This window comes from Scyliorhinus canicula, chromosome 8 (assembly GCF_902713615.1).
Source record: "Scyliorhinus canicula chromosome 8, sScyCan1.1, whole genome shotgun sequence".
In the NCBI taxonomy this organism is placed as follows: domain Eukaryota; kingdom Metazoa; phylum Chordata; class Chondrichthyes; order Carcharhiniformes; family Scyliorhinidae; genus Scyliorhinus; species Scyliorhinus canicula.
Window position 1 is genome coordinate 8,143,156 of NC_052153.1, and position 22,676 is coordinate 8,165,831.

A 22,676-nucleotide genomic window follows, 5' to 3' on the forward strand; every position below is an offset into this window, starting at 1 on the left:
TCAGGAATGGAGGTACGGTAGATCATTAGCCATTGTATTAAATGGTGGAGCACCCTTTCGGGCTGTATGGCCTACTGCTGCCCCAATGTTCTTTACAGCAAAGGCCTTTTGACCAGTAACCAATCTATTTTGTGGAAGGCAGCTTTTGTATTGTTAACTTGGTTGGTGAGTTGGATTGGATGCTTTCACTTCAGCTGCTATTCAGGTTTCATGTATACAAATTCCTACAATTGTCAACATTTTCTAGCTATCATGGAACAAAGCAGTCACAACCAGCATGGTCACTCAGAAAATGTTGCATTTTATTTTAAAACTACACTGAACCCTTCAATGATTTTGGTTCTGCAACAAAAACAGTCAACAGCACTGCCAAAACCAGTTACTATGTGCATTATTTTCTCATGGCTAAACTGAGGTTCAGCAGAGTCACACATTTAATTTGCAATGGGGGAATGCAAGAGCTTTTTGAAACTAAAATGGTGGTTCAATTGTAATGAAAATAGGACATTTATTCCGGAGAAATCCTCAGTTATAGCTGTAAGTGTACAATAGGCAACGGTTAAAAAAATCTTAAGCATCACTCCTTCAAGGTTTCCAGAGTTTAAGGAGACCATCTTCACTGTAGGTTCCAATCAGGTTCTGGTGTGGATGATGAGCAATTCCAATAACATCTTTTTCATGAACCTGCAGATTATACCATAAACAAGAGTATTAAATGTACCATCAAGTAAGTCAGTACAAAAGGGTATCAATTGACTTAGAAACAGGTAACAAAATTGTTAAGACTATAGTTTCCCTCACTAAAATGTTTGTTTTGATTTGAGAATTCAACTTGTGTATTGATTTACAGGATAGCAGTAATAGGCGATGATAGCACTTGATTTATAAGACTGTATACTGATATCCCGCTTACCGTCAATGTTCTTTCCAGTTTGCCAGTCACTGTACTGAAACAGTATAGCACAAAATCTTCACCAACACAGTAAATCCATTCACCACGTGGAGACAGACAGCAGCACACAAAGTCACCTCCCTCTCTTTTACCAGAGCTAAAGCTCCTCACAATCTGCAACACAGAATGGATTTATAGTTGTGGATTTGCAAGGCGTTTAGTTTGAAATTCCCATTTCACAGAACCATACAATTTTACAACAGAGGAGGCCACACAGCCCATTTGAGTATGGTAGCTCTTCCTTGCTCATAACCCATTGTCTTGCATTTTTTTGTCCAAGTATTTATCCAATTCCCTTTTCGAAAGCAGCTTTTGAATCTCTTTCCACAACCTTATTAGGCAACGTGCGTTCCAGATTCAGGGCAGCACGGTAGCGTAGTGGTTAGCACAGCTGCTTCACAGCTCCAGGGTCCCAGGTTTGATTCCCTGCTGGGTCACTGTCTGCACGTTCTCCCCGTGTCTGCGTGGGTTTCCTCCGGGTTCTCCGGTTTCCTCCCACAGTCAAAACATGTGCAGGCTAGGTGGATTGGCCATGCTAAATTGCCCTTAGTGTTCGAAAAGGTCGGGTGGGGTTACGGGAATAGGATGGAGGTGTGGGGCTTGGGTTGGTTGCTCTTTCCAAAAGCCGGTGCAGACTCGATGGGCTGAATGGCCTCCTTCTGCACAGTAAATTCTATGATAAAAAAATCAATTTCAGTTCTTTTGCCAGCCACCTTAATAACCCTGTGCCCTCTGCTTACAGACACTGCAGCTACTGGAGAATTTCTCTTTATTTACTCTAACGTATTCAGGATTTTAAAGCTCTCCACCAAACCTTAGATTTTTCTGCTTTACAGAAAACATCTCCAGACTCTCCATGTAATACCTCATCCGTAGAACTCTTTGCTTGAACAATTTCCCTGAAACAAATATAAGATATTGCCTTCCAAACAACACTGACTTTACTCAGCTCATCTGTAACATTTCCTTTAAAAAAAAAATTTCCAATTAAAGGGCAATTTAGCATGGCCAATCCACCTACCCTGCACATCTTTGGGTTGTGGGGGTAAGATCCACGCAGACACGGGGAGAATGTGCAAACTCCACACGGACAATGACCTGGGGCCGTGATCGAACCCAGGGTCTTGGCACCATGAGGCAGCAGCGCTCACAACTGCACCACCCTGCTGCCTCACCTGACATTTCTAATAAGATAATCTCAGAGTTTACAGCAGAAGGAATAGGCATTCAGCCCAACTAGTTTCTGCCGCGCATAAGCCTCCCACCTAGCTTCCGATCAATATATTTTTACTATTCTTTCCTCATGTTTATCTAGGTGCCCCTTAAATGCAGCTCTACTATTTGACTCAATTAGTGGTGGTGAGTCCAACATTCTAACACATTGGGTAAAAAAAAAAGTTTCTTCTGAATTATCTGGATTGATATTTATAGCCCCAAATTTTACAACAAACTTTTTCTGAATAAGCCAAAAGTGAGATTTTTTTCCTCGCCATGTTCGTGATGACTGTCTAATATTGAAACACCCAGGGGTTACATTAAAATTCTTGCATATCTTATTCTTTGAATGAAAGCAACACAACCATTGAGGTTATAGAAGCTGCATCATTAAGAGTGAAGTGAAACACTCCATACTCAACCTGATCATTCAGTATTTTAGATTTAAAAACTCGATTCACTTTCTTAATTGGTTTATTATATTTGTTTCAGTGTGCAATCATACCTGCCCCTGCATGTTCATGATGACTACTGTATTCGACCGGTTACACACGACAAAATGTTCAGGATTCTTTGGTAGCAGGTGTACGCTGTTCACTGTGATATCGGTACCAGCAGAGCTGCCCAATGACTTGAAGGTATTTGCACACTCTGTTGTCTTCACGTTCCAGATCTGCAATTGAGGCAATAAAACTTTTCACTCCACCCAAAATGCCTCTTATTAAAAAGTCTTTAATCAACTCAGTAGGAGTCTCTTTACATGAAAAGTGTGATGTTGAAAATTTATGACGCTCACCTTTGTGAGAGTTACACAGAACATGTAAGCACACATACATGCACCTTGAGATCAAACAAATATTGTTCATGTCAGTCTTGGTTAAAACCCAGATGTGATTAATAATTGATTAAAAAAAAAATTTAAGAGTATCCAATTCATTTTTTCCAATTAAGGGGCAATGTAGCTTGGTCAATCCACCTACCCTGCACATCTTTGGGTTGTGGGGGCAAAACCCACGCAAACACGGGGAGAATGTGCAAACTCCACACGGACAGTGACCCAGAACGAACCTGGGACCTCGGCGCCGTGAGGCAGCAGTGCTAACCACTGTGCTGCCCTTGACTAACAGTTGTTATGTACACCGGACACACAAAGGTTAATTTTTACTTAATTCTAAAGGTTATTCAAAGGGGCAAAGAAAGGGAAAAATATGCACCGCTGAATCTTATGGCCAAAATTCCAATCATTTAAAAACAAAACTTTTCTTGGATAATTTATAGTCAATTGAAGTGTTGAACTGCATTTCCTTGGTTTACTAACACCAGAAGCATGTACGCCCTGATCTACTGGCACACATTAACCCGGCATGAAAAATCTTTCACATTCCCAGATTCATCAGCTTACATCTTCCACTCTAAGTACCTTTACACTGCCGTCTGAAGATGCACTCAAAATGTAATGCCCATCTTGTGTAAATGTCACTTCATTAACAAATGATGTATGACCTCTGAATTCCTTCAGCGTTTTACCAGACTTCAGACCATGAATCCTACCAAAGAAATGGTCAAAAATATCATTAATGACACCATCTTTCAACATCAATATTATTCCTTGGCCAAGCAAACAGCAAGGGTCAAAGACCAAATGTGTAGCTCACTTCTGATTTCTCCTTTATCTTTTTGGAGCTGGAGAGGAAAAGGGTGAAAAACATAAAACATGCTGATTCACCTCTGCATGCACTCCCCACCTTACACATCAAGAACGTGAACATGGCACTATGACTAACAAAGCACTCTCTGATCTTCCATGTTACATGACAACATTAATACTGCATCCTCTATCAATGAGAAGTCTGACAACACCAGGTTAAAGTCCAACAGGTTTGTTTCGAATCACTAGCTTTAGGAGCACTGCTCCTTCCTCGGGTGAATGACGAGGTGGGTTCCAGAAACATATATATATATATATATATATATATAGACAAAGCCAAAGATGCAATACAGTACTTTGAATGAAATGAAATGAAAAAAATGAAAATCGCTTATTGTCACGAGTAGGCTTCAATGAAGTTACTGTGAAAAGCCCCTAGTCGCCACATTCCGGCGCCTGTCCGGGGAGGCTGGTACGGGAATCAAACCGTGCTGCTGGCCTGCTTGGTCTGCTTTAAAAGCCAGCGATTTAGCTGAGTGAGCTAAACCAGCCCCTCTAAACCAGCTAAACCAGACCAGCCCCTTGAATGCGAGTCTTTGCAGGTAATCAAGTCTACAGGTCCAGACAGAGCAACTGCAGAGAGGGATAATCACAGGTTAAAGAGCTGTGAATTATCTCAAGCCAGGATAGTTGGTCGGATCTTGCAAGCCCAGGTCAGACGGTGGGGGGTGAATGTAATGCGACATGAATCCAAGGTCCCGGTTGAGGCCGTACTCATGTGTGCGGAACGTGGCTATAAGAACATGTGTGCGGAACTTGGCTATAACTCGCATTCAAAGTATCGCATTGCATCTTTGACTTTGTCTATATATATGTTTCTGGAACCCACCTCTTTATTCACCTGAGGAAGGAGCAGTGCTCCGAAAGCTAGTGATTCGAAACAAACCTGTTGGACTTTAACCTGGTGTTGTAAGACTTTTACTGTGCTCACCCCAGTCCAACGCCGGCATCTCCACATCATAGGTTATGAAAAAAGAGATTTCTTTTTTTTTTAAACTAAGTTTTTCTATTAGAGATAAACTATAGAACCAATATTTGAATATCTCTTTCACTGCTGTACCATCTTCAAGTTCCCAGAGTTGGAATGTGTCACCATTCTGAAACATGATCCCAAATACCAACAGGGACTGACAAAATATACTAGTTATCTTAGTTAGATTTGCTCAAAATAATAAGATGTTCCAGAAGAATAATGATTGATTCTATTCCATGTACACTCTAAACCACCTAAACAGATTGCAATATATTTTGAACAGTGTAAGATTTCATGCTGCAGTTTAATTCAATATTGAATTTCACCTCCTGAGTTTATATTGCAATTTACAAACCTAACACAAAGCTCAAAGGTGTGTTCCAACCCAGCATTTTTTTTCCTCCAAACATTTGCTGCGATAATCCATAGGGCCTCCTAAAGCATTTGTGTGATGAGACGTGAGGAACAAAAATCACTGAATCAAATTAAGAGACATCTCACCGGATCGTTTGATCAAAAGATGCACTGAGGATCTGACTACTGTCTTTGGAGAAACTCAGGCAGGTTACTCCTTTACTGTGAGCACGTTCAAATCGGCGGAGACACTGACCACTCTGAATCTTCCACACCTGTGGGGCAACCAACACATTGTTCAGGATTTAGTATCCCAGTCCTCATGAGCAATTTGACATTTGCAGCAAAGAGTTCCTTTAGTTGTAAATTTCACAATTAACAAATCATATTCCAAAAGAATCCTTTCAGGTCTTATTCAAAAAGAAATGAGTGCTGTTGACTACAACCTGCTACTTATATGATCAGATGGAATTTGGGTTAGTGTTCAGATCAGCACTATTTACATGCAAAACGCACAGCAAGAGTTTGATCATTTCAAATCAACTCAAAATAAGTAAGATTGTAGAATAATTTAAATTTTTTGGCTCCATTTTACTTTGTTTACAGGAAATGAATGGAAAGGGAGTCACCAAATTATATAACAAAGAAATATTTCAAAGAAAATTTAAGAAAAACAACATGGGGAACAGAAATAAATGCAGAAAGGGCTCTTAAGGGATCAATTAATAGAAAATGAATCAATATTCTCCAAATGCAAAGTCAGCACATGGAAATTTTCAATAGTCTAGAAATCAGCAACTAGCACAAGGTTAATTGGGCAGATCTCTGAACTTAACCCGCATTCTCCCAATCACAGGCTTAATCGCATTGAATTATTCACCAAGATCATTTCACCCGTAATAGAATCATAGAATCACTACAGTGCAGAAGGAGGCCATTTGGCCCATTGAATCTGGATCGACCCTCTGAAAGGGTACCCTATCAAGAGTCAGGCCCCCACCCTATCCCCTTAAGGCAGCAACCAACCCCACCTAACCTAACCTTTTAGACACTAAGGGGCAATTGATCATGGCCAATCCACCTAACCTGCACATCTTTGGACTGTGGGAGGAAACCGGAGCACCCGGAGGAAACCATGACTAAATGATAAAACACAGATCTGTTTCACCATTCCAATCATAGTCCTTAGGTTCACCTGTGTAAATAGTTTTGCCCTTTCTCTTTTCTGATCATATTAACATGCCTGTTCACCTTTTACTTTACAGGTTTTCTGTTCCCATCACAGATACTGCCTGGGCTGCTGTGTTTCTTAATATTTGAGTTTTTATTTTCAGCATCATAAATTCAGTTATTACCCACATGATTCATCGATTGATGCAAGTGTAATCATAACGAATGTATTGTGGTGGGCTACAAACATTAAGAAATTTTGTAACCAGATGAAAAAACATGTTATACAATTCAAACTAAAAATCCAGTAAATATTTGAGCTGGGACCTGATTGCCAAGACCTATAGGGACCTGATGTCACTGAACAAGTGGAACGGTGGTCAGCATTGTGTATGGCCATTCAATTACCTCTCTTGAAATCGTCCTAATTCCTGGATTCCATAAAACATTTATTTTGAATAGCTTATAGGGCGTAATGGCGGAGCAGTGGTTAGCTGTACTACCACATGGTGCCGAGGACCCGGGTTCGATCCCGGCCCCGAGTCACTGTCCATGTGGCGTTTGTACATACCCCCCAGTGTCTGTGTGGGTCTCACTCCCAAAACCCAAAGATGTGCAGGGTAGGTGGATTGGTAACGCTAAATTTTTTATTTTTTTTAAAATTTCGATGACCCAATTATTTTTTCCAATTAAGGGGCAATTTAGCGTGGCCAATCCACCTACTCTGCACATTTTTGGGTTGTGGGGGCGAAACCCACGCAGACATGGGGAGAATGTGCAAACTCCACACGGACAGTGACCCAGAGCTGGGGTCGAACCTGGGACCTCAGCGCCGTGAGGCGGTTGTGCTAACCACTAGGCCACCGTGCTGCCCTCTGGTCACGCTAAATTGCCCCTTCATCGAAACAAAACAAAATTACTACTTCATCTCACCTTCTATTCTTTTAACCCTCGCATGTTTATTGGGCATCCTCTTAAATATATTTATGCTACTTGCCTCAACAACACCGTGATTCAACATTCCACATACTGGCACTCTCCTATTTGTCTAAATATTAATATAAATGATACTAACTCGAGGATTGCTAGTTGTGTTTATTCTGCCTTACATCCAATGTGATGAAACATTAATCGCTGCAAGTGAATTTATACAGGCAATTCAAAAGTTAAAAACACCGTTGCAAATTTTACATTTAAATACAACTGCTTCTCAATTTAGCTACCCACCTTAATCTTTCCGTCCTGTGCACCTGTAGCCAACATTTCAGTATCACGACTGAAACACATGCAAAGTACGGCATCGTCCATCATCATGAAGTTATCTTGTGCTTGGTACTTCAGATCCTAGAAAATGACATTAGGGAAGTAAATAAGAGGATTACGTTTCTATCACTGATTCAACAGCAACACAACCATTTTCTAACCATCTAATTATTGCGAAGTTTTACTAATGAGATAAAGCAAGCCAGAGAGGCCTCCAATAAATTATGTCCATCATATCTATTTAATTATTTTTTTTTAATATAAAAAGAGTACCCAATTAATTTTTTCCAATTAGGGGGCAATTTAGTGTAGCCAATCCACCTAACTTACACATCTTTGGGTTGTGGGGGCAAAACCCATGCAAACAGTGGAGAATGTGGAAACTCCACATGGACAGTCAGCCAGAGTTGGGATCGAACCTGGGACCTCGGTGCCGCGAGGCAGCAATGCTAACCATTGTGGCACCGTGCTGCCCTCCATCATATTTATTTATAAGCGAACAATTCATAATATTAATATACTTTGGCAGCACGGTGGCGCAATAGTTAGCATTGCTGCCTCACAACGCCGAGGTCCCAGGTTCGATCCCGGCTCTGGGTCACTGTCCGTGTGGAGTTTGCACATTCTTCCCGTACTTGCGTGGGTTTCGCCCCCACAAGCCAAAAAGATGTGCACGCTCGGTGGATTGGCCATGCTAAATTGCCCTTTAATTGGAACGAAAGAATTGGGTACTCTAAATTTATTTATTTTTAAAATTCATCCATATTTTTATCTTTCATATTTGAATGTCAATTTCACATCAAAGCAAAACTCTTGCCATCAGCACCGTTTCAAATATTCAGTGTTAAAAATAAATATGTTTAGTCAATCCTCTGTGTGTTTTTCAATATTTTACCTGTATCCTAAGCGCACTAAATGTCCTAGCTAGGAAAATCCACTGAACTTAGCAGCATGGGTGAGCAAAAATGGACTTAACGATTAGCAAAGCAGCAGAAACAGACAAGTTTATGATACAGCGATAGGTTTGATTCTCGAGAAGTTTGGATGGGGAAACCTGATCTTTAAACTGCCACCCAAGCGATTCCCCCACCAACCCCTCCCTCCTGTACTTACCTTTCTAATTTTGCCAGTGGTGAAGTTCCAAACTTCAATAAAGCCATCCACAGAACCAGTAACAAGATACTGACCATCTGGAGAAAACCGAGCACATTCCACATGGGACTTCTGACCAAACTGTTTTGGAAAAAATACATTATTCACTTCACAAAAAAATACAAATGATGTCACTCTGAACATTCCAATGAATTGCGTTACCCTTAGGAGATCTAGTGTTCCTCAGAGTTAAAAAAAATATATTAACTGAAAAATTTTCAATATAAGCAAAATAATGTAAAACAATTATATTCAAGTTACAATGACGAAGAACACAATAAACAATTAAAAGCACAAATTAACTTAATCCCCTCCAACACTAAACTAAATCCCTTAACAACTGACAGTGACTAGCTGTTTAAAAAAGGAAATTAATGGCTACCATCTTAGGTAGAACCCGTCTACCAACCCCCTAATGGTGTAGACGGTCTCCAAAAGTAAGACGCGAGGTCACCCAACCAAGCCGAGGCACTGGGCGGAGTAGGAGCCCTCCACCCAGTTTAACTCATCTCCGGGCTATCAACAAGGCAAAGGCGATGACATCCACCTTCACATCCGTCTACAGCACCAGTAGGTCTGATACCCCGAAGATGCCCAGCAGCGGACATGGCTGCAGATCGACATTAAGTATCTCCTGCATGGTGTTGACGAAAGAGACTCAACGGCTTACTAACTTGGGGCAAGACCAGAACATAAGAGTGTGGTTAGGCCCCCGCCACCCCCCAGTCCTCCATCCGAGAGAAAAATCTGCTCATCCTCATCTTGGTCAGATGAGCTCTGTGCACCACCTTGGATCAGACCAAGCCAAGCACAAGAGGACTTGGAGTTAACCCCTGCTCCATACCACATCATCCAGAATAGGACCTAATTTACCATTACCTCATTCAACGGAGCTGACTCCGCTGGTAGGATCTGACCGTATATGCACAAAATAGTGCCCCCCATCAGATCCAGCCAAAGACAATATCCCCTTCAACAGGGAAGAGTGTGACACCAAGGGGAAAGAGGGAACAGCCTTGCGTGAAAAATCGCGAATCTGAAAGTATCTAAACAGATTGGAACCAGGGAATTGAACTTTCTCCGACAGCCCCTTAAAGCTGGCAAACCTTTCCTCCACGTATAAGTCTCCAAACCCTTCCCCTCCCATTTTTTTTTTTTTTTTATAAATTTAGAGTACCCAATTCATTTTTTCCAATTAAGGGGCAATTTAGTGTGGTCAATCCACCTACCTGCACATCTTTGGGTTGTGGGGGCGAAACCCACGCAAACACGGGGAGAATGTGCAAACTCCACACGGACAGTGACCCAGAGCCGGGATCGAACCTGGGACCTCGGCGCCGTGAGGCAGCAGGGCTAACCCACTGCGCCACCGTGCTGCCCTCCCTTCCCCTCCCATGACCTAAACGTAGAGTCCAAACCCACAGGCAAAAATAAGTGATTATTGCAGATTAAGTGCCAACAAAGACATGGAACTAAGTTTAAAATGCTGTCTGAACTGCTTCCAGATTCTCAGGGTGGACACCACCACCGCATTTTAGGTAAATCGTACTGGAGAGGATGGCTACGATGCAGTTACTAATGCACCATGGCTATAAACCTTTACAGAACTCGCCTCCATTTGCCCCCACATAGAACCCGGATCACTGAATCACCCCACTACCGTCTCAATATTGGCTGCCCAATAGCAAGATAATAAATTGCCCAAATAAACGAGGATGCTAATTTATTAACTTTGACAAAAAAGGACTTTGGGAGAAAAGTGGGGAGACATTGAAAAATAATAAAAATCTCGGGAGCTCATTCATTTTAATAGTCTGGACTGTGCCTGCCAAGGACAGGGTGGAGGATATCACACGTCTGCAAGTTAGATTTGACTCCATTAACCAGATTAGTATAATTTAATTTATGAAGCAAAGCCCAATCGTGGGCCACCCACCCGGATTCCCAGATAACAACGCAAAAAGGTAGCATCCCCAGATAGACTCTTCTCACCGGAGGGTTAACTGGGAAGAATTTGCTCTTATCCAAACTTAACTCACACCCAGAGAAGGTGCCAAAGCTCCCAAGCAGCTTCATTATCTCATCTGTAATATGAAGGTCATCTGTGAACTCCACGCCTCCCTGATTTATCCCCCTCCACTTTAAAATTTTGTTTATTTATTGATGTGGGTATTGCTGGTTAGGCCAGCATTTATTGCCCATCCCTAGTTGCCCTTCAGAAAGTGGTGGTGAGTTGTCATCTTGAACCGCTGCAGTCCCAGAGCTGTCACCCACTGTGCTGTTAGAGAGGGATTCCAGGATTTTGTCCCAGCGACAGTGAAGGAACGGCGATATATTTCCAAGTCGGGGTGGTGAATGACTTGGAGGGGAACCGCCAGGTGGTGGGATTGCCAGGGTCTTCTGCTCTTGTAGGGCAGCACGCTGGCAGTGGTTAATACTGCTGCCTCAGGGTGCCAAGGACCCGGGTTCGATCCCGGCCCTGGGTGACTGTCCGTGTGGAGTTTGTACATTCTCCCCGTGTCTGCGTGAGTCTCACCCCCACAACCCAAAGATTGCCATTGAATTGAAAAAGAATAATTGGGTACTCAAAATTTGTATTTAAAAAAATCTTCTGCTCTTGTCCTTCTCGATGGTGGTGGTCGAGGGTTTGGAAGGTGAAGATCTAAGCGCTGTGCAAGCGGTTCAATTGCCGGAGCAAACAGGAGTGGAGACAATAGACAACCCTACCTCGTGCCCCTATTCAGCGGAACGTAGCCAGAATTCAAAGCATTTGCGCGAACTCTAGCAATAACCTGAACAATAAACAAATCCAATTTAAACTTTTATCCAAATCTCCCAAGAATCTCAAATAGATATCCCCACTTCAACCTATCAAACACCTTTACAGCATCTAGGGAAACAATCACCACTGGTTTGGGCACCGAAGAGGAGGAAGAGGACAACATTTAACAGACAACGTATATTGGCTGACAATTACCAACCCTTGACAAAGCCCGTCTGGTCTTCTGAGAACACCTCTGGGAGACAGAGCTCCAAATACAGTGCCAGCACTTTAGCAAGTAACATAGCTTCCTCATTTAAAAGCGAAATAGACTGGTTCAACCCACATTCCGTAGGGTGCCTGTTTTTCTTAAGGATCAAAGAAATAGAGGCCTGTGCAAGTGTAACGGGCAAACAAATCACAGGAACAAGGAGTCGTTAAACAGATCTAAAATTAGAGGGAACAATTGTTCTGCAAATTTCTTAGAAAACTCAATGGGGAAGCCATCAGGAATAGGAGCTGTACCTGTCTGCATCAACTGCATCCAACTCTTCCCGCCTCTCCCTCTCCACCATGGGATGGATAACCCATCCAAGAAATTTGGTCATGACTGAACTCTCTGCCGGGGGCTCTGACCTATGTTTCAAAAGCTGCATTGACCTGAGGCGGGGCAGAAGCCAGGCTGCCACTCGAGTCCCGTACCTACACAATCTCCCAGCAAGCCGCCTACCGTCTCAGCTGGTAAGTCAAGAGGCGACTGGCCTTCTCCCGGATTTCTACAAGTACACCCCTCTAACGTTGCAGCTGGCCCACTGCCTTATCCGTTGATAATTCAAATCAAGTCTGCAACTTTTTCCTACTTGCCAACAACTCCAAGGTTGGGCCAAGTGAGTACTGATGGTCCATTTCAAGGATGGGGTCCACCATCCTCTGCCATTCCACGCTCGCTGTCTTTTCCATGTGCACTTTGCAGAAAATTATCTCCCCCTGATAACCACCTCAATAGCTTCCCACAGAGTAGGTAGTGTAGACTCACTTTTATTAAATTTAATATATTACTCAATGGCGATGGACATGCGTTCACAAAATGTCTTGTCCGCTAATAATGCCGTATCCAAGCTCCATAGCGGACATGACGAGTGTCAAAACAATATGCAGGACGTGGTCTGAAATCACAATCACAGAGTAACCCGCCTCTCCACAAAAGGAAAGAGAGACCTTACCACCACAAAAAAGTCATTGCTCAACTATACCTGGTCCACATGGGAGAAAAAGGAAAAATCTTTATCACCTGGATGCAAAAAATGTCACTGATCGACCCGCAAATGAGTCTCTTGCAGAAACACCACATCAGTATTTAAACTTTTACGGTGAGCAAATACCCGTGAGCTTCTCACTGGGCCATTCAACCCCCTGACATTCCAGGTGACCAAACAAATTGAGGGCCTCCTACCCACCAACGAATTGAGGGCCTCCTACCCACCCACTTCAATCCAGAGTCAGCCATTTCCACAAGAGGGACCATCCAACAGATACACAGAACATACAGCAACCAGGCCCACCCAAGATGGCCACCAAACTCACTAACAAGATCCGGAGTCACAGAGACTGCCTCCGCCATATATTGCACCAAGGAGCCCTGAGATGCCTCCGATTCAGTCGACAAACTTCTTCTTTCAGCCTTTTCCCCCTGGGTTTTCTAAGCATCTCACTTATGTGGGTAACTTATTCCATTAAGCAAGTAGGTTTTTACATGTAAATACCCCTGAAATAAGCAAAAAGGACTAAAAGAACAGTAAACTCGCGGAAGCCACCTCCTACTCCTAGATAATGCCACCAGAAGTCCTATTTTTCTTCAGAGTTAAAGGTACTTAAGCCCCCCCTCCCCACATCTTCCTTTCAAATCTGAAAGTTACATTTAAATGAAGGCTTGAAACTACTTGGAAACTCTCACTTGAACATCATGTTTATCCAAACAACGAATCTATGAATAGTACAATACTCTACAACAAAACATGAAGAGATCATAACTGGTTTAGTCATTAAATGGGTATTTACATGAGCGGCTTAACTAATTCCTCAGGGCATAGATCCTGTTTTGGAATGGGTAGGAGTACCATGTGTTGCACCAAATCTAATTATGTTTACCTTGATGTGCCTGCTGAGTTGAGTGGGGAATTTCTCTTCTTCTACATCTTTCACGGCCGCTTTACCTCTGAACAAATCAATTGTCATACCTGGAGGAAGCAGCCCCTGGTGTTGCTGCCACTTTAATGCCTGGAGAAACCAACAAAATAGTTTAGCAAAAAGGATGGCATTTTTATCATGTATAAAATAACTTAAAAAGTAGAGAATAAAGGCAGGAGAGCTGGTCTTGAATTGTTTGCATTCATGATTATTGTCGCCTAGGTTTTCCAATCATAACACCAACTGAAACCCTTTGATTTTAAACGCCTTACCACTGGCATGATTAATGGAACACCTAGGTTAACATTTCTTACATGGCTTTAATTTACCAATGTGTGACATGTAAACCACAATAATTTTCTCTACTCAAATGCTTTTGCTTAGAACGTTCATTAATACCAAAGTTACTGTTAAATGATTATCTGTATCACAATGCAAACCACTTTGTGTATAGAACAGAGGACCAGGTGGGGGCAATTCAACCCCTCAAGAGGCCACAGCTGTCATTTAATTAGAACAATGGTTTGTCTGTTTCTTAACTCTATTTACCTACCTTGGTTCCATAACCATCAATATCCTTACCTAAGCTCACTTCAAACTTCCCGTGGCAAAATATCTCAACTGCGCATTCCACAAAGAGCTTCGAATTAGACGAGAGAAGCAATATTTCTTGTTTTATTTTTCTTACAACTGTTCCATTTCTGATAGCAACCCATGGAGCTTTAGGATATTTGTTGGAGTTGGTTTTAGGATGAATGCAGTTTCACCTGTCGTCCAAGCTGTGCGCTGTGTGCTACAATTTTACCACAGTTTGCAGCATTTAACGGATTAGAAAATCAATTTTTGCAAATATTCAAATTATGATGATCTCCTCTCTCCCCCCCCCCCCCCCCATTGGAATAATTAAGAATATTGAACAACTGAGTCCTATCATTCGCCAGCACTGTGGCACAGTGGTTAGCACTGCTGCCTCATGGCGCCGAGGTCCCAGCTTCGATCCCGGCTCTGGGTCACTGTCCGTGTAGAGTTTGCACATTCTCCCAGTGTTTGCGTGGGTTTCGCCCCCACAACCCAAAGATGTGCAGGATAGGTAGATTGGCCACGCTAAATTGTCTGTTAATTGGAAAAAAATGAATTGGGTACTCTAAATTTATAAAGAAAAACCTGAATCCTATCATAGTTTCCACTCTCGTCTAAGTGAGCACTGGAATGGAGTTGGTTCTATTAAGTACTATTTGAAAACTGGAACACATTCCCACAAGCCACCCATTACACTTTACAACTATAAATCCAAGCACTGGATGATAATTCTATTGATTTTAAAATAAAGGGCACTTCAGCAGGTGATATGCTTCTTAAAACATTCAATATTTATCATTTAATTTGCCTAGAGGGATTGTGTTGTAAATAATTTAAAAAATTAGTAGGGGTAAATGTTTGTATGGAAAAACTCTTTCAATAAAAATTATTTAAAAAAAAAAAAAAAAAAAAAAAATATTTATCATTTAACACCAGGGGTATAGACGCATCAGGAAATGTCTTCCAAACAATAGTCGGCACTATGTTTATGCGCCAAACAACATGATCCAAGCACGGATATTAAAAAGTGTATCAAAACACAGTACACTTACCTGACCCAACAAAGCCATCAGACGCGAAGGGGGCACCACACTGACTTCTCCTGCCAGTGCCTGAGCAATAGCTGCTCTTCGCTTCTCTTTACTGCTGCCATCTGGGTACGCCTAAGTAGAAACATCCAACAATGCACGAAAGATAATTGAGTAGTAAAATTTCACTCCTAGTTTATTGTGCTTGCTTATTGTTCCATTCACCTACCTCACAATTATATATAGCAAGGAATTTTTAAATGCAGTAAACATATCCAATAAGCTGCAGCTGCAAGGCACTGGACTTTATATTGGCATGAAGTAAAAAAATACAGTTTTTAAATGTATGAGTTGTGATATGGTGGAAGCAGACCCAATAATCACTTTCAAAAGGGAAATGGATGAATATTTGAAGGACAAAAAAACATAGCAAAGCTATGGGGAAGAGAGCAAGGGAGAATTGCACTAATCGGATTAGTCTCAAAGTGCTGACACCGGCATGATGGACCAAGTCTCTGTTGGTGATCTGGCATTCGATGATACTTACATTACAAAGATATGCACAGAATGGAAATGGGCACCCACAACTCCATGCATTTTAGCCCACCTCAGCTCAAGTACAAAAATTAATTGCATAATTGAAAGGGAAGCAGAAATCAATCAGGTAGGTAGCCCAAAGCCACAGAAATGTAGCTTTCTGACGCTGTTAGATCTCTGGCTTGAAACATGAACGTGCCATTTGCAGGCGAGGGAATTGAGCGTCTGATGTCAACTACATACCTTTAATATAAAACCCTCTGTAGCAGCAAGGTACAGCGGTGTGCAGACAAAATAGCCCAGATCTCCAAAACAGGAACAGACATCATGATCCTATTCAATCCCTCACTGTGATTGCCAAAGCCTCCACTAACATGAATAGCCATCCAGTGGATAAATAAAATACCCTTTTATTGTATGCAACATTTAAAAGACAAATGTTATTTATGAATAAGGATTATTAAAATCATTACCAAGTTAAAAACCCTGGTTTCTCAAGCGTCTTTATTCATGTTGTATGTTTACATCAAAAGCAATCATTGGGAGGATGGGGCAGGTAGGGAAATCCTAGAGGGAATATATTTTACTAAAAGTTTTAAAAAGCAGTAGAAAATTATTTAATGATCCGTATCTGGAGAGGATAGATAGCATACATTCAACAGAAATCGGCTTTCTGTTCACCTTTCTCAAAATTTTCCAAAATGAAAGATGTTAATGTACCTCACGTGGATCAAAGTATGACCTTGCTAGCAGGTTCTCTAGATGAATATATCTCTCTGGTTGGGTCTGTTTTAACATAATCATTGGGTCAGTCTGTCGTAGCAAAGATCTAGCAGCACCCAACTCCCGAAGTTCAATCAGCTCTAAAACCACCTGGAGAATAAACAGAAGACAGAATTAATTCAAAACTTTGAGTATGGATTCACAGAACACACTTTTCTTTCCCACAGAAGGCAAGAGATACACCAAAACAAGGCATACCTAGACTTAGTAAAATCATAAACCAATTGGTAAAAGGTATTCGCTCGAGGTCAATTATTTTAAGTATAGAGAAGTAGCGCCACAATTAATTTTAGACTATAAGACATAGGAGCAGAATTAGGCCATTCAGCACATAGAGTCTGCTCCGCCAATCATGACTGATACGCTTCTCATCCCCATTCTCCTGCCTTCTCCCCATAACCTTGCTATTCTTATAAACCTTCTTATTAATCAAGAACCTATCTACCTCTGTCTTTAAAGACACAGTGATTTGGCCTCCACACCTTGTGGCTAGGAGGTCCACAGATTCACCACCCTCTGGCTGAAGAAATTCTTCCTCATCTCAGTTTTAAAGGATTGTCCCTTCAGTCTGAGGCTCTGCCCTCAGGTTCTCGTTTTTCCTCATAGTGGAAACATCCTCCCCACGTCCACTCTATCCAGGCCTCGCAGTATACCGTTGTTTCAATAAGATTCCCCCCCCCATCCTTCTAAACTCCCAACGAGTACATACCCAGACCCACCGGAGGGCAGACTGAGCCTTGGTTTCAGGTATCATCTGAAAGGTGGCACCGCCGACAGTGCAGCACCCCACCAACTGCATGCAACGGTCAGCCTTGGGTTTGTGCCCAAGCCTTTGGTTCAAGTGAACTTTGCTACTTCCACGCTAAGAGAGCAATAGTAAAACACCACTGGTGGAGGCATATCTGTTTAAACTTCTTCTAACACCAACAACTTGGGAATTATTATTCATTGTTTTCAACTCATTGTCAAATACTTTTACCACCATTTAACTTACAAAATGCTTTGTCTTTACTTCAAATTTGTCTTGGGGCATACTTAGGTTTGTTGCAATGTTTTTGAAACCTTGTGCTAGCAGACTTGACACAATTTGTAATTTTTTATGTGAATAATTTGGTCTTAAAATAATGAGAAATAGGAATCCTTAATCACTGAAGTAAACCTGACTTATTTGGTGGTGGTTGTAAAATGTTTTTAATTGGTAATGAGCTCTCGATTACTGTAGAAGCTAATGTTTTCTGCTATAAGTGTTGGTGCCTGGAGTTCTTGGTACTAGATTTGACAACCTTTAGATAACTGGAAGCTCAAAAGGAAAGAGAGGCCCTTCAGGTAGGAATTACCCACCACAGTAGAGAAACATATACAGCTATGGCAATGCAATTCCCTCTCTCGCTGCTTTTGGATTAATCACATTTGATTAATTATCTTAAGCAAGACACTGCAGATGCTGAAGTTTGAAATATAGTGAAAGCTGCAAAAACACACCTGTTCGTACAAATCAATAAGAGTTTTATCAGGTAGCTTCAGTGACTGTATGGCCTGTAATACGGTGTCCCAGTGGCCACTGTTTATATCTGCTACAAAACTCTCAATACTGTCCACAGTGTTTAGAGACACTGTGGTCTCTTCCTGTAAAGTTGCCAGGGTCCGGTGCAAATTGTTCTCCTTTAAGTACTGCATGATCAGACGGACAACACTATGAACGAAGAAAAAGAGATTCCATTAATACACATTAAACAACGCACCAGATTTATATTACAAACCAAGCCAATACAAAGCAAAGATAAATGTTGTGCTAAATCTTAACATCTGCACACACCTCCTGTCTAATGTTCCTGTCACAAATGCTTACATCCACATTTGGAAAGAACAAACATGAATTCACCTTTCACAAACTCAGGGCATCCTACCATACTTTACTGCCCAATTGAATAACTTAGAATTACAGTCACAAGACGCCAAAGTGGCATAGTGGTTAGCACTGTTGACACATGGCTCCAAGGACCTGGGGTCGATCTTGGTCCCAGGTCACTGTCCGCATGGAGTTTGCACATTCTCCCCATGCCTGTGTGCGTCCCACCCCCACAACCACGGCAGCATGGTAGCATTGCGGTTAGCACAATTGCTTCACAGCTCCAGGGTGCCAGGTTCGATTCCAGCTTGGGTCACTGTCTGTGCAGAGTCTGCACGTTCTCCCCGTGTGTGCGTGGGTTTCCTCCGGGTGCTCCGGTTTCCTCCCACAGTCCAAAGACGTGCGGGTTAGGTGGATTGGCCCTGCTAAATTGTCCTCAGTGTCCAAAATTGCCCTTAGTGTTGGGTGGGGTTACTGGGTAATGGGGATAGGGTGGATGTGTGGACTTGGGTAGGGTGCTCTTTCCAAGAGCCAGTGCAAACTCGATGGACTGAATGGCCTCCTTCTGCACTGTAAATTCTATGAAACCCAAAGATGTGCAGGGTAGGTGGATTGGCCACACTAACTTGCCCCTTAATTGGAAAGAAAAATTGGGTGCTTTAAATATGAAAAAATAGAAAAAAGAAATAGTCACTGTTGTAATGTAAGAAACTCTGCAGTTAATATGCACACATCAAGCTCCTACAAACGATAATGGGATAATGACCAGAAAGGAGATAACAAATAGGGCTGCATTCCCTGGAATTTAGGTCTCTTCCTAACAGCCACTGCTCGAGTACCCACACCAGTTGGACTGGTGGTGCCTCATCACCACCTTCTTCAGAGCAATTAGGGATGAGGCCTCACCACAATTATTGAAAAAAAGGTCACGGGTGGCTTGACTAACGTTTTCAGGACACGAAGGGGAATAGATAGGGTAGGTAGAAGCTATGTTCAGTTTGGGGAATCCAGGACGATGAGGCATAGTGTAAAATTTGGATAGCTAGTAAAAGAGCCAGCATTGGCATGTTGTTTCTAATGGCCTCCTTCTGTGCTGAATCATTACATAAGAAAACAGTGTTGATACCACAGCCTGGTTCACAGACCCTGCTATGTAACATGTGATTTAGTCCTTAGCACTAGGGGCTATGGTTTGAGGGTGGAGATTAATATTTAAGCTATGGATTGGTGCTGGGGTTAGAAATGGCCATCGGCAGTTGTGCTGTCAATATCAGAGGTTACTGCTTCAAACAGGCCTTTCTATGCTACCGATTGTGCTGCACATGTTCCTCCTTGCCCTCTTTTCATCTAACTCCGTCAACATACCCTCCTATTCCTTTCTCTCATACACTGAAGTTCCCTTGAAGTCCCCCATTAGATTTATGTATTATCTTATATTTATGACTTTGGATTCTCTTTGTTTACCCAATTGAACTCTTATAATTTCAAACACCTAAACAGATCACCCATATGGTCTATTCTTCTGAATGGTGCCACAGCCTATTGAGCCATTTCTGATAATTACAGCTTCCCACCTCTGTTGCTCCACAGCAACTCCTAGAAAAAGGTGAGGTCTGTACATTGGATCTTCAGCACAAAAACAAGCTATTTAGTCCGTGCTAGTTTATGCTCCACATGGGCTTAGTCCCCACCCCTTCATCCCACCCCATCAACATATACGTCTATTCTTTTTACTCATGTGTTTATGCAACTTCCTCGTAAATGTATCTACACTATCCACCTCAACCGCTCCGAGGCAGCACGTTCCACGTTTTTGCCCCTGTCGGATGAAAGGTGTTTCTCCTGAATTGCCTCCTCACAATCTGCACAGCACAATTCAGCCCATCATGTCTGTACCAGCTCTCCAAATAAGCATTTCACCTAGTACCGCTTCCCCGTCTTCTCCCAATAACCCTGCACATTCCTACAAATAACAATCTAATTCCCACCACACTCAGGCAGTGCATTCCAAACCCCAACCACTCACTGAGTGAAAAAGTTTTCCCTCGAGTTCCCTCCGCTTCTTTCGTCTATTATCTTAAATCTCGTTCTCAATCCTTTCAGCAGTGATGTTTCTCCCCATCTATTCTGTCCAGACCCCTCTCGTGATTTTGAATTCCTCCATCAAATCTCTTTATAACCTTCGCCTTTCCAGAGACAACAACTTCTCCAATACCATCTTTGTAATTGCAGTTCCTCAGCCGTGGTACCATCCTCCTGAATCTTTTCTGCATTCTCTGTAATTAAATTTGCCAACGTGATTAAATCTATGCCAGAAGATTTATACCAGGGTTGCACTCAGCCATGTCGAAGGGATTGACCTTCAATTCCTGGCAGGTTGGCAAACTCACAACTTTCCTCAGGTCCCCAGGAACCCTGAACGGGAGGAACGCGGCCACACGAATTAGGAGCAAACAGCCAGCCATTCGGCCCCTCGATAGGATGACAGCTGACCCAGCCACCGCCTCAACTCTACCCTCTTGACCACCCTCCCCGCCAGTAACCCTTTCGGCTCCCTGGCTCGTCAAGACATCTCAAAAGGATCATAATCTCAGCCTTGAAAACGTTCACCAGTCCCGACCCCACAGGGGGAGAGTCAGTCCCAAAGATGAGTGACCCTCAGTGTCCCCCTAGTTCCAGTGGAGGGGTTGGAACACAGCCGTTCAATACTCCAGTTAAAGCCCAACCAGCGTTGCACACCACTGGATTTATGAGTGACCATCTTAGAAGGACAAACCCCTTTAAAATGTGGTCTCAGCCACCAGTGGGGACTCCAAACCCCAGGTTGTCCATCACATGGGGAGACCTCTATCCATCAGCCGCATTCTTTTTAAAGAGGTTTCTTGTCAATGCAACCCGGGGGTTATTGCATTACTAAGGCCAGCCAATGACGCAGATAATGCAAAGTGCGAATTCGCCATCGAACTCTCTACATTGGGATATATATATAAATATATAGATTGGCTTTTGCAGAGCCGCCGCGCGCTCCAGGGCTCGAGCCGCCAACCGCCCCGCGTTCCATTAACGGGCGAGCCCGGCTTTGAATTCTAACGGCTCCGCTTACTCCGCCGATTCGATTTCGATCGACATGTCGGCCGGCCGCCGGCTCCCTTCGCCGACCCAAGGAAAGAAAGGAAAACCAGGGCGAGCGGCTCTGACAGGCCCCGCAACTCCAGTCCGGTCAACTTCCGATCACCCCCTCCAACCGTCTACTTCCGGGGTAAGTGAGCCCTCCCCCGGAAGGGGGCTCTCCAACCAATCAGTGAAGAACATCATGATGTCTACATTGAGGCAACCCAAAGAGGAGCCGGGTTTTTGCATCCTTGCCACCTGGCAAGGTCCCCAACCTTCTTCCTTATGTATAAAGGGACTCAAAGTGAAGGATAAAACAAAGGAAACTTAGGAACTTAAATAATAACGATCATCCATGGTCAGACTACACCGCCTATGTCCAATGTAACCTTTACAAAATACGTCAAAGGGAGGACAATGTGCCCGCCAAATCAAAGAAAAAGCTCCACACCTTTATTTTTACAGGGGAACAGCTATTAATAAATAAACGTAAGAAAATTGTTTAGTTTTGGTCACCAAGGGCAGCACGGTGGCACAGTGGTTAGCATTGCTGCCTACGGCACTGAGGACCCGGGTTCGAATCCCGGCCCCGGGTCACTGTCCGTGTGGAGTTTGCACGTTCTCCCCATATCTGCGTGGGTTTCACCCCCACAACCCAAAGATGTGCAGGATAGGTAGATTGGCCACACTAAATTGCCCCTTAATTGGAAAAAATTATTGGGTACTCTAATTTTATTTTAAAAAAAAAAAAGTTTTGGTCACCACAGCTCAGGACGCTTGTCATCTGAGGAGCAGTTGAGGACTCTGGGTCTGTACTTGATTGAGTTTAGAAAGACAAGGAGGGATCTCATTGAAACTTACAGGATACTGAGAGGCCTAGAGAGAACGTGGAGAGGATGTTTCCACTAGTAGGAGAAAACTAGAACCCGAAGGCACAGCCTCAGACTGAAAGGACGATCCTTTAAAATATAGATGAGGATGAATTTCTTCAGCCAGAGGGTGGTGAATCTGTGGAACTCATTGCCGCAGAAGGCTATGGAGACCAAGTCACTGA

The 22,676-nt window shown here is 42.8% G+C and overlaps 1 protein-coding gene across 1 annotated transcript; it reads right to left on the reverse strand.

Annotated features, from left to right (window-relative positions):
* Positions 1-280: 280 nt before the first annotated feature.
* Positions 281-21,795, reverse strand: smu1a (SMU1 DNA replication regulator and spliceosomal factor a). Its single transcript, XM_038804118.1, has 12 exons — positions 21,615-21,795; positions 18,145-18,355; positions 16,600-16,752; positions 15,367-15,477; positions 13,697-13,825; positions 8,749-8,868; positions 7,600-7,716; positions 5,350-5,477; positions 3,588-3,714; positions 2,673-2,840; positions 914-1,066; positions 281-684 (listed from the first exon to the last, which is right to left on the reverse strand). Exons 1-12 carry the CDS (start codon positions 21,638-21,640, stop codon positions 586-588), a joined length of 1,542 nt encoding a protein of 513 aa, XP_038660046.1. The 5' UTR covers positions 21,641-21,795; the 3' UTR covers positions 281-585.
* Positions 21,796-22,676: the final 881 nt, after the last annotated feature.

What these genes read in the sequence shown, in the direction of transcription:
- smu1a (XM_038804118.1), bottom strand. Translation starts at nt 21,640, where the DNA reads ATGTCGATCGAAATCGAATCGGCGGA. An exon ending in AACTCAGCAGGCACATCAAG is followed by an intron (nt 8,869 to 13,696) that starts GTAAACATAATT and finishes TTTCCAAAACAG; the next exon opens with TTTGGTCAGAAGTCCCATGT. An exon ending in TCATGAACATGCAGGGGCAG is followed by an intron (nt 1,067 to 2,672) that starts GTATGATTGCAC and finishes TCTGTGTTGCAG; the next exon opens with ATTGTGAGGAGCTTTAGCTC.